The following is a 17,810-nucleotide window of genomic DNA, read 5'->3' as shown; positions in this document are numbered from 1 at the left end:
TGAACATAAGTCAAAGTATGAATCAATTAGTATTCATTTTAGCATGATGTGTATTTCTAATCATTTATTAAACTTTTTGAGATATGTGTTATGTATTTGAAAATGAGTATTACCCCAACTTCTACTTCATCTGCTTTTTCTCCTATATATTTAAAATTTTGGCCATATAATTCATTTGGAGATATATTTACTTAGCCTATTTTATTAAAATTTACTCTCTCTTCATTTTTTGTTTATTTATGCATTTAAATTTTAATTGAGAATTTGTTAGATTCCAGGCAGCTGTAACAATATACAGAGTCCCTGTCCTTATGGAGTTTGGAGGTATATTTAATTAAGCCTATTTTATTAAAAAGATAGCCTAATTTCTTCATTTATTTGCTCACTCAGTCAAATAGTAATTGAGAACTTGTTAGATACCAGGCACCTGTGAACAACAGAGTCACTGTTCTCATGATATTTATGTTCTAGGTAGGGAATTAGACCAAAAAAAAAATGTGTAAGTAGGGAACTTCAGGTACTTTTAAGTCCTAAAAGAAAATAAAATAGTTGATGAGGTAGAAGAATGGGAGTTCCTTACTAGCTAGGATGGGCAGGAGATGCTTCTCTGAGAAGATGACATTTGAACTGAGATCTGAATGATGAGAAAGAGCTACCACATGACTATCTGGGGAGGAGAGTGTGGTAAGCTGAGGGACCAATAAATGGAATTAGCGTGGCATGTTTGAAGGGCAGAAAGAAAAGGCTAGTATGACTAGAGTTTAATGAACGAGGGAAAGAATTGTAGATGAGGTTCTTGGGAAGGAATTTTGATTTTCATTCTAAATGCAATGGTAAACAGTTGGAGGGTTTTAATTAGAGATGTGATTAATGCTCTAAAAAGTTTTCTCTGGTGGCTCTACAGGAAGGCAAGAGTAGAATCTGGGGTACCAATTTAGAAGCTATTAGAGTAGTAGACATTGATGGTGCCTTGAATTAGTGGTGGATGTAAAGAGAGAGAAGTGAATGGGATAGAATGGGGGTAGAGCCGATAGGATTTGTTGATGGGAAATGAAAGGTCTGAGGGAAAAAAGTCACCAACAGTGATTCCTAAGATTTTAGTCTGAAAAATTGGATAGATGAGTAACTGAGGTGTGTCACACTGGAGAGGATCATGGTGGGGCAGACTTTATCTTGGGTATCTTAAATTTGTCAGAAGAAAGTTCAGAGCTAGAGATTTGTGTGTGTGTGTGTGTGTGTGTGTGGGTGTGTGTATCAATAGGTATAAAGAAAATCTATATAGACGTATGTACATATGTGTGTATAGAAAATCAGTATTTTATTGAACAGATAGTGTTTAAAACATTGGGATTGAATGAAATCCCTAAGAGAGATTCTAGATGGAGAAGAGAAGATGGCTGAGGATCAAATCTTGGAGTACTCCAGCATGTAGAGATCTAACAGAGAAGACGTGGGAGCAACTCATGCCATCAGAGGGAGCCCATGAGGGTGATGCCTTGGAAGCCTAGAGAAAAAAATGTTTTAGGGAGGGAGTGGTTCAACGTGTAGTGCATTTCTGAGAGTTAGAACAAGATCAAGAGAGAACTGACAATAGAATTCAGCACCTTGGAGATTTCTGGTGACGTTGACAAGATCTGTTTTGGTGGCATATGTGTGAAAGGTGTTGTGAGTGGGTTGTGGAGAGAATAAGATGTGAGGAAGTGATGATAACAAGGAAAGCCAGTTCATTCTTGGAGGTTTAAGTTCAGTGAACCATAATACCGGCAGAAATCCTTGGGTTCAGAAAGGATTCTATTGGACTGAGCCATATTAAAACATTTGTATGCAGATAGGAGTATTAATTAGTTCTGAAATTACTTCATCTAATATGACAACATTCTATACTTAAATTTATTTAGAATGCTATGTTTCAGAACTACAGCTATGCCAGTTGAATATAGAAACTGAGTTTTAAAGAATATAGTTCAAAATAATTAAATCTGTAATATTGGAAAGCCCATTTTTAGGCATATAAAAAAGTAAAATTTCAGATCTGTCTTCCTGAAGATAATTTTACAATTTTATAAACAGTTCTTCATCATGTTATATAAGTAGAGAGTAAAGGCAATAATATACTTGCTGTCCATATTTATTATCTATCTAGCATTGGGGGTTAGAGAGAGTATACCAGGAGGAGAGTACCTCATTTCCAGATCATTCAGGGCCTTGTAGACCAAGCCGTGGACTTTAGTTTTAACATAGGAGCAAAGGGGAGACTGGGGAAGGGTTTTAGCAGATGAGGGTTATAATTTGCACTTCCAAAGATCACTCAGGCTTTTTTTAAAATATAATTTTTAAAATAAATTTCTTAATTTATTTTTTGGCTGTGTTTGGTTTTCATTGCTGGGCGTGGGCTTTCTCTAGTTGAGGCGAGCAGGGGCTACTCTTCATTGCGGTGCGTGGGCTTCTCACTGCGGTGGCTTCTCTGCTTAGGGAGCAGGGGCTCTAGGCATGCAGGCTTCAGTAGTTGTGGCTCACGGGCTCAGTAGTTGCGGCTTGCGGGCTCTAGAGTGCAGGCTCAGTAGTTGTGGCACACGGGCTTAGTTTCTCTGCAGCATGTGGGATCTTCCTGGACCAGGGCTTGAACCCGTGTCCCCTGCATTGGCAGGTGGATTCTTAACCACTGCGCCACCAGGGAGGTCCCATGCTTCTTTTTTTGTAATTGTAGTACAATACACATTAACATGAAATTTACCACTTTAACCATTTTAAACTATATAACTTAGTGCTATTAATTGCATTTACAGTGTTGTGCAACCATCACTATCCAGTTCCAGAACTTTTTCATCACCTCAAATGGAAACCCTGTACCCATTAAGCAGTCACTTCCCATTCCTTGTCAGACTTCTTTAGTGGAGCAAGGTTGGGACGGGGAAGACTAGTTAGAAGTTTTTGCAGTAGTCTAGGTAAAAGATATTGGTTGGATTATGATGACGGCAGAAAAAAATGGAAAAATTTCTCTATTTTTTTCTTTTAACTTTTTAGCCAATTTGAACCCTCGTAAATTTGTAAAGTAATGTAAGCTGTTATGTTTTCCTAGGTGTCCTTCAGATGATGCAGACAAGAATTGGGGCTTTACAGGGAGCTGTTGATAGGTACTGTTGTTCATTTTGTAAATAAATGAAATGGAAAGATTTTTACCCATTGATATTTTGAAGATGATTTTGTCACTCCTCTTTCTGTTTTTCCTTTAGGATGAAAGCAAAAATTGTTGAGCCATACAATAAAATAGTAGCCCGTACTGCTCAACTAGCAAGACTTCAGGTAGGTCCTCACTTTGTCATTTCTTTGTACTTTTACTTCATTTTGTCTTTATAAGCGAGCAAATTTCAAGACAATGAATTCTGAGGAAGTAAGAGAATATGAGAGAAAATGGGAAAAATACTAAAGAGCTTTAAAAGAAGATATCCAGTTTAAAAAATAAAAATCTAAACTACTATTCAAGTGAATTATTTTCACTTATTATTTCAGTGTATTACTAACTTTTTAGAATTCAGAATTATTTCTCTTAATAGAGAACAGGAAGAAACCTTTTATCCTTACAGTTTGCTGTGATCCAATGTAAGGTACCCAAACCTATAACTTCTGTACTACAGCGGTCCCCAACCTTTTTGGCGCCAGGGACCGGTTTCGTGGAAGACAGTTTTTCCGCGGACCGGGGAGGTGGGGGTGGGGGGATGGTTTCACATGATTCAAGAGCATTACGTTTATTGTGCACTTTATTTCTGCTATTGTTACATTGTACTATATAATGAAATGATTATACAACTCACCATAATGCAGGATCCGTGGGAGCCCTGAGCTTGTTTTCCTGCAACTAGATGGTCCCACCTGGGGGTGATGGGAGACATTGACACCTGAAGTGTGTTGCTTAGGTCCAGTCTACTCCGTAATCTCGTTTTGGTTTGTCTGTCACTGCAGAAAACCCTGCTTCACAAAGGTAGGATGTTGAAAATGGAAGCAGGCTTTTCAGTGCTTTTGTGGCAATCTCAGGATATCCCGCCTTGACTTTAATCCAGAACGTATGGAGATTTGAAGTTGTCTCAAAAATACTTTTAAGGCCACCGTCATTTACGATCTCAAGCAGTTGATCCTCTTCTAGCACAGACAAAGTCGATTCACTGGGCTTATTCACAAATGGGTCGCAGATCCATTCCTTCCCAGTTCGGGGGTCTTTTGTGGCTGGGAAGTAATGCTCAAACTCTTTTGAAAGCTGAGATGGGTGATCATGCACCAGCTGGGAGAAAGAAGGCCCTGGCTCAGCCTCTTTCAAAATCTCTGCTAATATTTGAAACATGTCAAAAATCCGAGTGTTCACTCATTGCCCTCATAATTCCAGTTTGGCTTTGAACGCAGCCATTTTATCTGCCAGCTTGAACACAGTGGTTGTTCTCCCCTGAAGTGACAGATTGAGGTCGCTGAGCAGGTGGAACATGTCACACAAGGAAGCAAGTTTTGCGACCCCATTCTGTGGCACTGAAATGTGCTGCCAGTGGTGACTGTTTTTCTAAAAGAAATCTCTGGAGTGGCTCTCATAACTCAAAAACTCTGGCCAGTGATCCACCCTTAGAAAGCCATCTCACTTCTGTGTATAAGAGAAGACGTGTGTGCTCTGCGTCCATTTCCTCACAGAGCTGTGTGGACAGATGTGAGTTAAGGGCATGTATTTTAATATGGTTGATAATTTTAATCACATCCTGCAAAACGTTAAGTGCAGGTGACGTTTTTCAGCTAGCCAGCATTTCCCTATGGATGACACAGTGTGTAGACTCACATTCAGAAGCAACCTCTTTGACCCGAGTAGTGAAACCAGAAAGCCGTCCAGTCATGGCAGCCGCTCCGTGCGTGCATATATGGACACAAAATGACCAATTCACTTTTCCTGATATGTAATCATTCAAAGACTTGAAGAGTTCTGCAGCTATTGTGTTGGTTGGCAACAAAAGTGCACATAACATATCCTCATGCACATCCTCCTGAAAGATATATCGCACAAAAACAAGCATTGTTGCCTTGTCAGCATCAGTAGACTTGTCAACCTGGATTGCGTACCATGGTGACTCATTAATCCTCTCTAACAATTGTGCCTCAGTATCCTCTGCTATTTCATCAATTCGTTTAGTTATGGTGCTAGCCAGAAGAGGAACACGTGCCACGTTTTGAACTGCAGCCTTTCCTAAAAGTTCATGACAGATGTCCTTAGCAGCAGGCAGGCTCAACTCTTCACCAATGGTAAAGGGCTTTTTAAAAAAGATTTATTTATTATCTATTTATTTAGTTAGTTTATTTTTGGCTGCGTCGGGTCTTAGTTGCGGCACGCAGGATCTTCACTGAGGTACGTGGGATCTTTCATTACAGCGCGCAGGCTCCTTGTTGCGATGCACAGGTTTCTCTCTAGTTGTGGTGTGCGGGTTTTCTATTCTCTAGCTGTGGCGCGCAGGCTCCAGGGCGTGTGGGCTCTGTAGTTTGCGGTACATAGGCTCTCTAGTTGAGGCGCGCAAGCTCAGTAGTTACAGTGTGGGGGCTTAGTTGCCCTGCAGCATATGGGATCTCAGTTCCCCGACCAGGGATCGAACCCGTGTCCCCTGCATTGTAAGGCGGATTCTTTACCACTGGACCGCCAGGGAAGCCCAGTAAAGGGCTTCTTAGCTTTATCAATGCAGGTAGCCACTAAGAATGATGCTCTCAGTGCAGACACGTTTGATGAAGTGGTGGCCTTCAATAACTGCTTCTGTTCTTCGTGTTCACGTGTTTTTCTTTTGAAAAACTCCAAAGGCTTGTCTTTTAATGCAGGGTGCTTGGTCTCCATGTAGCGAAACAGTTCTGAGGGTTTCATGTCTTCCTCAGATTGCTAGTTGCCACATATCATACAGAGCGGGCTTGGAGAACGTGAATCACCTGTGGCAATGAAACTGTAATTTAAGTAGGACTCTTGGTATTTTCTTTTTTTTTTTTTTTGTTTTTGCGGTATGTGGGCCTCTCACTGTTGTGGCCTCTCCCGTTGCAGAGCACAGGCTCCGGACGCACAGGCCCAGCGGCCATGGCTCACGGGCCCAGCCGCTCCGCGGCATATGGGATCTTCCCGGACCGGGGCACGAACCCGTGTCCCCTGCATCGGCAGGCGGACTCTCAACCACTGCGCCACCAGGGAAGCCCGGTATTTTCTTCGAAACGCAGCTTTCTTTTTGTGGGCCGTCTTAGACTCTTCTCCTGTCTCATCATTGGGTCTCTCCCCCTTTGCAAAGAAGCTCTCCAGCGACGTTTGTTATTTACTCATTTTGGCTCGGGTTAGTTTGTGGGCTTACCCAAACTGTGACTGAGACAGGTGCACAGTGCGGGAAAGACGTGCGGACAGAAGTGGGCAGGCCACGCGCGGACTGAAGTGAGTGTCAGTTTCTGACTTAAAGCCTGCCACCACGTGCAGCTGTACAATTGAAGTACATCAACTCACTTGCCAATGTAAAGCCTGCCACCAGATGCAGCTTAATTGTCACTTTCCACTCCCTGATAGGGCTTTGATATGAGTCTGCAAGCAGTTGATTTATTACGGTCTCTGTGCAGTCAAACCCCGCTGCTAACGATGATCTGTATTTGCAGCCGCTCCCCAGCGCTATAGCATCACCTCAGCTCCACCTCAGGTCATCAGGCATCAGATTCTCCTAAGGAGCGCGCAGCCTAGATCCCTCGCATGCGCAGTTCACAGCAGGGTTTGCGCTCCTATGAGGATCTAATGCTGCCACTGATCTGACAGGAGGCGGAGCTCAGGTGGCAATGCGAGCGATGGGGAGCGGTTGTAAATACAGATGAAGCTTCGCTCACTCACCCGCCGCTCACCTTCTGCTGTGTGGCCCGGTTCCTAACAGGCCATGGACCGGTACCGGTCCATGGCCTGGGGACTGGGGACCCCAGCTGTAATAGATGTTTTAGTATTTTAATCTTTGCTATTTCTGGGTCAGTTTTTGTCAATTGACCTTTCTTCTTGTTACGGGTGTTATTTTTATGCTTCTTTTCATGCTTGGTAATTTTTGATTTTATACTGGAAAGGTGTGTTTTGTGTTCAGGGGTCTGGATTTTTAAAAATTTCCTTGAAATGGTGTTGGGCTTTATTCTTGTTCACAGTTAACTTACTTGAAATTAGTCTGATCTTTTTGAGGATTGGTTTTAAATATTTATTTATTTATTTATTTAGCTGCATCAGGTCTTAGTTGAGGCTTTCAGGATCTTTGCGGCACATGGAATCTTTTCTGCAGCATGAAGGACCTTTTGTTGCGGTGTGCGGGCTTCTCTCTAGTTGTGGTGCACGGGCTAAGTAGTTGCGGCACGTGGGCTCTCTAGTTGCGGCACGCGGACTTAGTTGCCCCACGGCATGTGGGATCTTAGTTCCCTGACCAGGGATCGAACTCACATCCCTTGCATTGGGAGGAGGATTCTTAACCACTGGACCACCAGGGAAGTCCCCACGGATTGGTTTTAAATCTTTGTTAGTGCAGGTTCAGAGCATCCTTTAGCCTAGGGATAGTTTAGCCATGTTTACTACTAGGTCTTTCCGCTATGAGCTCTGTGCATTGTTTCAGTGTTTCTTTCCGTGTGTTTCCTCTTACACATGCACAAATTGGCGCTTAGCCAGAGACTTGAGGCCATCTTTCTGCACATCTCCCCAGCCTCTCCTTCCTGGCCAGTTCTCTGCCCATAAACTCTAGTTCCTTTTGCCTTTCCTGAAATCTGATCTGTTTCCACACTTCAGAGAGACTGTCATGTTCTGTTTGCGTTTGTTTCGCTTCAGCTAGAAAATTGTCTTCCAGCAGTAAATTGGGACAGTTGTTAAGCTCATTTTCTTTATTTTCTTTCTCCTGTGCTACTTTTCAGTATCTATTGTCTGAAAATTTTATTTCATGTATTTTGTTCAGTTTTCTAGTTGTTTAAGATGGGAGGGTAAATTCTGCCCTATTATTCCATCATTGTTAGAAGTAGAAATTGCCTTCATTAAAAAAAAATTGAATTATAAGTCACATACTATAAAATTCACCACTTTAAAGTACACGTTTAAGTGTTAACTGAGTGGTTTTTACTATATTCACAGGGTTGTGCAATCATCACCGCTGTCTAATGCCAAAACATTTTCATTACTCCAGAAAGAAACCTTACGCTCAGTAGTAATCACTCCTCCTACCCCCTTCCCCCTCGGCCCTCCCCAGCTTTCTAGTCTGCTGTCTGTCTATGGATTTGCCTATGCTGGATATTTCATATAAATGCATCATACGTTGTGTGGCATTATTTTGTCTGGCTTCCTTCACTTAGCATAATGTTTTCAAGGTTTATCCATGTTGTAGCAGGTGTCAGTACTTCATTCCTTTTTATGACCAAATAATATTCCATTGTACGGATATACCACATTTTTGTTTATCCATTTATTTTGCTTGCCTATCAGTTGATAGATACTTGTTTCCGCTTATTGGCTATTATGAATAAAAACTGTTATGAACATTTGTGTACAAGTTTTTGTGTGACGTGTTTTTTTCGGTTATCTTGGGTATATACCTGAGAATATATACGCTAGGTCATATGGTAACTCTGTGTTTATTTTGACGTATCAAATCAATGTATGAACACCTTAAACAGTGTTCTATGTCAATTATATTTCAACAAAGCTGGAAAAAACTTTTTGAGGAGTGCCAAACTGTTTTCCAAAGCAGCTGTACCATTTTACATTCCTATCAGCTATATATGAGGGTTTCAATTTCTTTCTCGCCAAGACTTCTTTTCTTTTTAATATAGCCATCCTATTGGTTGTGAAGTACTATCTCATTGTTGTTTTGATATGAATTTCCCCAATGACTAATGTTACTGAGCATCTTTTATTGTGCCTATCGGCCATTTGTATATATTCTCTGGAGAACTGTCTATTCATATCTTTTGCTCATTTTTAAAATGAGTTATTTGTCTATTCCCTCTCTCCCTCCCTTCCTTTCTATGCTTGGCATATTGTGTTCTGGCTTCCAATTTAGTTGTTGAGAAGCTGTCATTTTGACCTGGTCTTTTGAAGGTAATCTGCAGGTTTCCTCTGGTTTCTTTTTTAAAAATTATTTATTCATTTATTTATTTTAACATCTTTATTGGAGTATAATTGCTTTACATTGTTGTGTTAGTTGTTGCTGTATAACAGAGTGAATCAGCTATACGTATACATATATCCCCATATCCCCTCCCTCTTGTGTCTCCCTCCCACCCTCCGTATCCCACCCCTCTAGGTGGCCACAAAGCATGAGCTGATCACCCTGTGCTATGCGGCTGCTTCCCACTAGCTATCTGTTTTACATTTGGTAGTGTATATATGTCCATGCCACTCTCTCACTTCGTCCCAGCTTACCCTTCCCCCTCACTGTGTCCTCAAGTCCATTCTCTATGTCTGCATCTTTATTCCTGTACTGCCCCTAGGTTCTTCAGAACCATTTTTTTTTTTTTTTTTTGCGGTACACGGGCCTATCACTGTTGTGGCCTCTCCTGTTGCGGAGCACAGGCTCCAGATGCGCAGGCTCAGCGGCCATGGCTCACGGGCCCAGCCACTCTGCGGCATGTGGGATCTTCCTGGACCGGGGCACGAACCCGTGTTCCCTGCATCGGCAGGCGGACTCTCAACCACTGCGCCACCAGGGAAGCCCCAGAACCACTTTTTTTTCTTTGTTTTTAGATTCCATATATATGTGTTGCATATGATATTTGTTTTTCTCTTTGATTTCCTTCAGTTTCAGAATGGTTTCTTTTTATTCATTTCATGTGCAATTTGTTTTTCTTCTTCCATCTGTGAGTTTATCTCTTTCATCATTTCTGAGCCGTGCTTTCTTCAAGTATGTATCATTCTCTCTCTCCTTTGTCTTCGATTCTGATTAAATGTACACTCAACTTTCTCTCTTTATCATCTAAGTCACCTTCTTTTCCTTACTTAACATTTTTTTTCCTTTCCTTGCTGTTCTCTGGAGTTTTTTCTGATTGGTTATCTACTTCATTAATTTATTCCTAACCACTTACTGTGGTTAAAATAGTCTATTATTATTTTGCTAAGTTTTGGTTATCATATGTTTTATTTTTAGAAGTTCTTTGTTTCTTTTCCTAAAGTGCTGTATCACCTGTTTCTTGTTCCCTGGCTTTGATTTCTTTGAATATATTCTGCTGAAGTATTCTATTGCCTTACTCTGGTAGGTATAGTATTTGTAGTCTTTGTGGGTATGTTTATCTTGGTGGCGCTTGCTGGTTCTATCTAATGGAGTACAGTTTTCCTGGGTGCCTGGTTATTTTTTGCTGAGTGTTGGACATTTTATTTGAAAAGTTATTTTTTAGAATATTTGAGTCCTTTAGAGAGGATTTATTTTGTTTTTCTATGGCAGCAGAAATCACTACCAGTCCAAGAACAACATTAAGTTTAATCAATTTTAACTCTCCTCCTCCACTTTGTCTCAGAGGCTATCAAAATGTAGGGTCTAGTTTTCCAGGACTAGCAAGTGATCTCAGATTACAAGTGGATTTGCTTCTTTTCTCTTTGGGTTCACTGTGCTTTACTTTTGGCTTGGTGTTTGTATCCATACTATCATTTCTTTGATGCTTTTGAGACATCTTACATTTTATACAACAGTTTTAGTTCTTAATGGTAAGCTAAAAATATAGTCTGCCATTATTTTATTATTATTATTAATTAATTTTTTGGCTGCATTGGGTCTTCATTGCTGCACGTGGGCTTTCTCTAGTTGTGGCAAGCGGGGGCTACTCTTCATTACAGTGTGTGGGCATGTCGTTGTGGTGGCTTCTCTTGTTGTGGAGCACGGGCTCCAGGCGCGCGGGCCTCAGTAGTTGTGGCACGCAGGCTCAGTAGTTGGGGCTCACAGGCTCTAGAGCACAGGCTCATTAGTTGTGGCGCACGGGCTCCGTTACATGTGGGATCCTCCCGGACCAGGGCTCAAACCCATGTCACCTGCATTGGCAGGCGGATTCTTAACCACTGCACCACCAGGGAAGTCCTAGTCTGCCATTATTGAAAATAAGAAACTTACGTGTCTTCTCTTTGTTATAAAATAAACATCAGATTATTTTTCCCCCGATAAAATTATTCAGTACTTCCTTAACACAAAAGAGAATGAAGTCTTAAGTCCTAAATGTGGCATGTAAGTCCCTTCATGTTATTGCCTCTACTTGCTTTTTATCAACTTTACCTTTTGTCATTCTAAAAAAATTTATTCTGGATACTAATCACACTGAACTACTTACTGTTCCTAAGTGTGCTGGAGATTCTCACATTCATTCCTTTGCACATTTTTTTCCCTAACTCAGAATGTTCGAGTCACTCAGCAGATTCTAGTCAACTCTTCTGTGAAGTCCTCTTCTGCCCTTCTGACAGAGCAGAATATTTACTTATTTTACTTTATTTTATTTTATTTTTTTTGGCTGCACTGTGCAGCACGTGGGATCTTAGTTCCCCGACCATGGGTCAAACACGCGCCCCCTGCATGGGAAGTGTGGAGTTTTAACCACGGGACTGCCCAGGAAGTCCCAGAATGTTTATTTTTTAATTTTTTCATTTCTTTAATATCCTGTAGATGTTTCCATTATAATACTTTCTACATAGTTTTTCCCTTCCTCATACTCTCCTATAAGACTAAGCTCCTTGAAGGCTATGATAATATTTTAATATTTCAATGTCTAGCCTTAGCGTAGTGTTATGTACCATATTAAATGCTTAAGAAATGAGTTAATCCTTGGTCTGTGCCTTAGTTGTAATGTTTTTAAAAAATATGTAGCATATGTGACTCAACATATATAACACTAAATGTTTTTTTTTTTTTGCGGTACGCGGGCCTCTCACTGTTGTGGCCTCTCCCATTGCGGAGCACAGGCTCCGGATGCACAGGCTCAGCGGCCATGGCTCACGGGCCCAGCCACTCTGTGGCATGTGGGATCTTCCCGGACTGGGTCACGAACCCGTGTCCCCTGCATCCGCAGGTGGACTCTCAACCACTGTGCCACCAGGGAAGCCCTAAAATTTTTTTTAATGAACTTATAAATGTCTCCTATAATAATCTGAGAATTATAGCATGTGAGAAGAGTTTGAATGTCAGTCTTTTTCAGGAGGATGAGAGATACAGGTTATTTCAGAGATAACCACTTAAGGGTATGTGGAGCAGTGAGGATACATAGAAACCTGTCTTAACAGTCAAAGAGGTACCGTGGGACAGTGGAATATGGCTCGGCCTACAATAATATCCTAACAATCACCCTTTCCTTTAACTCAGGTCCTGCATCTCTGTCTGCTACTTTTTCTTAACTGCCACTATGGATTAACCCTCATTCTCCTTTTCACTTGCTCCTTGTTTCACTCTTGCTTTTTTTGTCTCAAGGCTTCTGCTCTATCCTGTACACCCACTTTCCTAAAGAGAACAGTGTCTGTAACAGTTTTGGGCAGTTCTTGTGCGAGACAGTGTCATAGGTCACTGGTGATAGACTTTGTGGCATAGCATTGAGCTGGCATTGTTTCCCTGATCTAGTCAGCTGTGGCTAAGGTCACAAGGTCATATGACCTGAAATACTATGAACCACATATAAGGAGCTGCCCAAGCTACTTTCCTGAAGAAAGGGTGTGGGCACTTCAAGTGCTGCTCAGAGCATTGGAGCTAATGTTTTACTTTTATGCTAAAATATATATTAAAACATTACTTCCATAGTTAAGTTGGGATTTAAATATTACTTTTGAGAATAACTTTTTCATTTTGTACTAAAAATCATGGCCTTAAGTTAACTGGACTTCTTTTTTTTTTTTTTGCAGTATTTTGACTTTTTTATTATTATTTTTAAAATTAATTAATTATTTTTGGCTGTGTTGGGTCTTCGTTTCTGTGCGAGGGCTTTCTCTAGTTGCGGCAAGCAGGGGCCACTCTTCATCACGGTGCTTGGCCTGTCACTGTCGCGGCCTCTCTTGTTGCGGAGCATAAGCTCCAGATGTGCAGGCTCAGTAGTTGTGGCTTATGGGCCCAGTTGCTCCACGGCATGTGGGATCTTCCCAGACCAGGGCTTGAACCCGTGTCCCCTGCATTGGCAGGCAGATTCTCAACGACTGCACCACCAGGGAAGCCCTTGGAATTCTTTTTTCTTACGAAAGAATAGACTAATATATAAGGATGGTATTAACTAAGAAAAGTGATTATGCTGCTTATATCTTCTTTACAGACTTCTCTCTAATAAAATGAAATTTTATAAAACATTTTAGTCTTTTGGACATAGATGGAAATTAACTTTTAGTTTAGTAAACTTTAAAATATTTTTGTATATGAAGACATAGGAGTGTTTTTGTTAGCAGAACTGTTCAGGAGTATTAGTCTTCATGTGCTTCACACGATGTTTTGATTATAGATTATTGCTTAATTTTAAGCAATAAATTAAAATTTAATTTGTTAAATTAAACATTTAATTTAAGTTCACTTCTTTGCGTTCAACTCCAGATCTTAAACGTGTCAGAATCATGAACTTCTTTTTTTCGCCTTTGTTTACTACAGTCTTTTGACAGTAAGTTTTAAGAATCTTATTTATTTTTACCACCTAGCTAGGTATGTATTCAGGATAAAAATTTTTTTTTCATGTGTATGTGGGCCTTTAAAATGTATGAAAATTTTCAAGTATTCTAATTCAATAATTATGTTTAGAAGTTACATATCTCATCCCGTTATGGGTGAGTAAACTGAGGTTCTAAGAGTTACTTGCTGAAGTTCATATAGCCATTATGCAGCAGTGTTAAGATAAAACAAAATTTCTTTCTCTAAATTTAGTATTCTGTGCTTTTGATTCGTAAAAAAGTAGAAAATACAGTTCCTGTTTTTCAGAAACTTGCTTGTAGGTAGAAAAATTAAAATCAAATCCAGGTTGATGAAGCATAGATGAAAGCACTGGACTAGGAGTTAGGAGACGTGACTTCACTCTTCATCCCTCTAGCTGCATGGTTATGAACAAACTTTAGTTATCTTTTTTTCCGGCTTTGAGATATAATTGACATATAACATGTACATTTAAGATGTATAATGTGATAATTTGGTACATGTATATACTGTGAAATGATTACCACAAGGAGGTTAGTAACACATATTTCACTTTACATAATTACCATTTTTGTTGTTGAGGTCATGGTGGTTTAGTATCTTTTTACAGTGAAAGTTTGGACTGGATCTGTGTGAATTCTCTTCCAGCTCTATAATGCTGCAATTCTATGAAGCTGTGATAGTTTCTTTTTTGAATGCTTTTATTTTTTATGGTTATGTAAGCGTGAGAGGTCAGGATTGTTTGTGTTTAAGATAAACATTTTTTATATATATTATTGTTGCTAAATATTATTAATTTTAGCCCTAATATTAGCCCTAATTTTCTATACTTTTATTGTAAAAAGTATTACACTACTGTATAGGGGCAACTAAGTTGAATAACTTTGGTCAAATTATTATAAAGGAAGGGAGAGAAAAGAAAAAGAAAAATGTCTAGGTACATTTTGATATCTTTATTTCCAGTATTTAATTTTTCCTGAATTGACTTATATGCAGTCTTACCTTTAGGAAGGAAGTTCATCTTAGAAATTTGTTGCCATTCAAACTGCTTTGAAGTCTAAGGGCTCTTTGGAAGTTTATTTATGTTTTAACCATTTTTATTCTGTTCACTTTGACTAGACATTTCCATTTTAAACTTTGGGGAAACTTTAATGTTTCTGTTTAATCTTTTTATTCTTTGATATCTTAATTCATTTAAATGCATGTTGTATAAGAAAGCAAGAAGGAAATAGCTATGAAGTTGTTTTTGCCTTGAACGTAAAATCCCTATGATTGTATCCTCAATTAGAAGAAAGTAGTTCTACATTTAATTTCTTTTGCTTTTTATCCCCATTTCACTCTCTTTGCAGAAAGCCTTTTCTTTCTTTGAGCAGAAGCTTCTGACTTCATTTATATACATGAATACAGGAGTTGAATTTAATTATCACCCCAAGAATCATCTCTATCTTAGCTCTTTTTAGTAACATTGTTTGCTTATGAACTGCCTCAGAGTTTTTCAGAAAGAAATTTTTAAGAGCTTATTATCCCTTACATAGAATATTTAAATTTTTTAAACTTCAACATTATATAAGAAAATGAGTTTTTAAACTTTCAAATCTTATAAGTTTTTAACACTTTTCATCATATGTTTTCAAAAATATAACAGCTTTATTGAGGTATAATTCACATACCTACATATAAGTTTTTTTATCTTTTTAATTTTTTGCACTTTTTATCATTTCACTTTTTAATTTTTTAAGTCACACACGAATTAACTTTTCAATTTGAAGTGTTTTTTTAAATTTAATTTTATTTATTGTACAGCAGCAGGTCCTTATTAATTATCCACTTTATACACATCAGTGTATACATGTCAATCTCAATCTTCCAATACATCACACCACCACCCCACCCCCTGCCACTTTCCCCCCTTGGTGTCCATACGTTTGTTCTCTACATCTGTGTCTCAACTTCTGCCCTGCAAACCAGTTTATCTGTACCATTTTCTAGGTTCCACATATGTGCGTTAATATATGATATTTGTTTTTCTCTTTCTGACTTACTTCACTCTGTATGACAGTCTCTAGATCCATCCACATCTCAACAAATGACCCAATTTCGTTCCTTTTTATGGCTGAGTAATATCCCATTGTATATATGTACCACGTCTTCTTTATCCATTCATCTGTCGATGGGCATTTAGGTTGCTTCCATGACCTGGCTATTGTAAATAGTGTTCCAATGAACATTGGGGTGTATGTTTCTTTTTGAATTATGGTTTTCTCTGGGTATATGCCCAGTAGTGGGATTGCTGGGTCGTATGGTAGTTCTGTTTTTAGTCTTTAAGGAACCTCCATACTGTTCTCCATAGTGGCTGTGTCAATTTACATTCCCACCAACAGTGCAAGAGGGTTCCCTTTTTTCCACACCCTCTCCAGCACTTGTTGTTTGTAGATTTTCTGGTGATGCCCATTCTAACTGGTGTGAGGTGTTACCTCATTGTAGTTTTGATTTTCATTTCTCTGATAATTAGTGATGTTGAGCAGCTTTTCATGTGCTTCTTGGCCATCTGTATGTCTTCTTTGGAGAAAGGTCTATTTAACTCTTCTGCCCATTTTTGGATTGGATTGTTTGTTTTTTTAATATTGAGCTGCATGAGATGTTTATATATTTTGGAGATTAATCCTTTGTTGATTCATTAGCAAATATTTTCTCAAATTCTGAGGGTTGTCTTTTCGTCTTGTTTATGGTTTCCTTTGCTGTGCAAAAGCTTTTAAGTTTCATTAGGTCCCATTTGTTTATTTTTGTTTTTATTTCCATTATTCTAGGAGGTGGATCAAAAAAGATCTTGCTGTGATTTATGTCAAAGAGTGTTCTTCCTAATTTTTCCTCTAAGAGTTTTATAGTGTCTGGCCTTACATTTAGGTCATTAATCCATTTTGAGTTTATTTTTGTGTATGGTGTTAGGGAGTGTTCTAATTTCATTCTTTTACATGTAGCTGTCCAGTTTTCCCAGCACTACTTATTGAAGAGACTGTCTTTTCTCCATTGTATATCCTTCCCTACTTTGCCATAGACTAGTTGATCATAGGTGCGTGGTTTTATCTCTGGGCTTTCTATCTTGTTCCATTGATCTATATTTCTGTTTTTGTGCCAGTACCATATTGTCTTGATGACTGTAGCTTTGTAGTGTAGTCTGAAGTCAGGGAGTCTGATTCCTCCAGCTCTGCTTTTTTCCGTCAAGACTGCTTTGGCTATTTGGGGTCTTTTGTGTCTCCATACAAATTTTAAGGTTTTTTTTTGTTCTAGTCCTGTAAAAAATGCCATTGATAATTTGATAGGGATTGCATTGAATCTGTAGATTGCTTTGGATAGTACAGTCATTTTCACAATATTGATTCTTCCAATCCAAGAACATAGTATATCTCTCCATCTGTTGGTATCATCTTTAACTTCTTTCATCAGTGTCTTGTAGTTTTCTGCATACAGGTCTTTTGTCTCCCTCTGTAGGAAATATTCCTAGGTATTTTTTTTTTTTTATTCCTAGGTATTTTATTCGTTTTGTTGCAGTGGTAAATGGGAGTGTTTCCTTAATTTCTCTTTCAGACTTTTCATCATTAGTGTATAGGAATGCAAGAGATTTATGTGCATTAATTTTGTATCCTGCAACTTTACCAAATTCATTGATTAGCTCTAGTAGTTTTCTGGTGACATCTTTAGGATTCTTCATGTATAGTATCATGTCATCTGCAAACAGTGACAGTTTTACTTCTCCTTTTCCAATTTGTGTTCCTGTTATTTCTTTTTCTTCTTTGATTGCCATGGCTAGGACTTCCAAAACTATGTTGAATACTAGTGGTGAGAGTGGACATCCTTGTCTTGTTCCTGATATTAGAAGAAATGCTTTCAGTTTTTCACCATTGAGAATGATGTTTGCTGTGGGTTTGTTGTATATGGCCTTTATTCTGTTGAGGTAGGTTCCCTCTATGCCCACTTTCTGGAGAGTTTTTATCATAAATGGGTGTTGAATTTTGTCAAAAGCTTTTTCTGCATCTATTGAGATGATCATATGGTTTTTCTTCTTCAGTTTGTTAATATGGTGTATCACATTGATTGATTTGCATATATTGAAGAATCCTTGCATCCCTGGGATAAATCCACTTGATCATGGTGTATGATCCTTTTAATGTGTTGTTGGATTCTGTTTGCTAGTATTTTGTT

The 17,810-nt window shown here is 39.0% G+C and overlaps 1 protein-coding gene across 1 annotated transcript in view; it reads left to right on the top strand.

Annotated features, from left to right (window-relative positions):
* Nucleotides 1–17,810, top strand: part of COG5 (component of oligomeric golgi complex 5) — a 277,137-nt gene that overhangs the window by 10,498 nt on the left and 248,829 nt on the right. Inside the window, exons 4-5 of the mRNA XM_081244423.1 lie at nt 3,080–3,134; nt 3,234–3,303. Of these exons, the coding sequence (XP_081100549.1) occupies nt 3,080–3,134; nt 3,234–3,303 (125 nt within the window). The remainder of the gene's footprint in view (nt 1–3,079; nt 3,135–3,233; nt 3,304–17,810) is intronic.

The sequence above is a fragment of the Mesoplodon bidens genome (assembly GCF_964165515.1).
Source record: "Mesoplodon bidens genome assembly, chromosome: 9".
Lineage (NCBI taxonomy): Eukaryota > Metazoa > Chordata > Mammalia > Artiodactyla > Ziphiidae > Mesoplodon > Mesoplodon bidens.
Note: the sequence above shows the minus strand (reverse complement) of the source record. Positions and strands in the feature narration are given on the sequence as shown.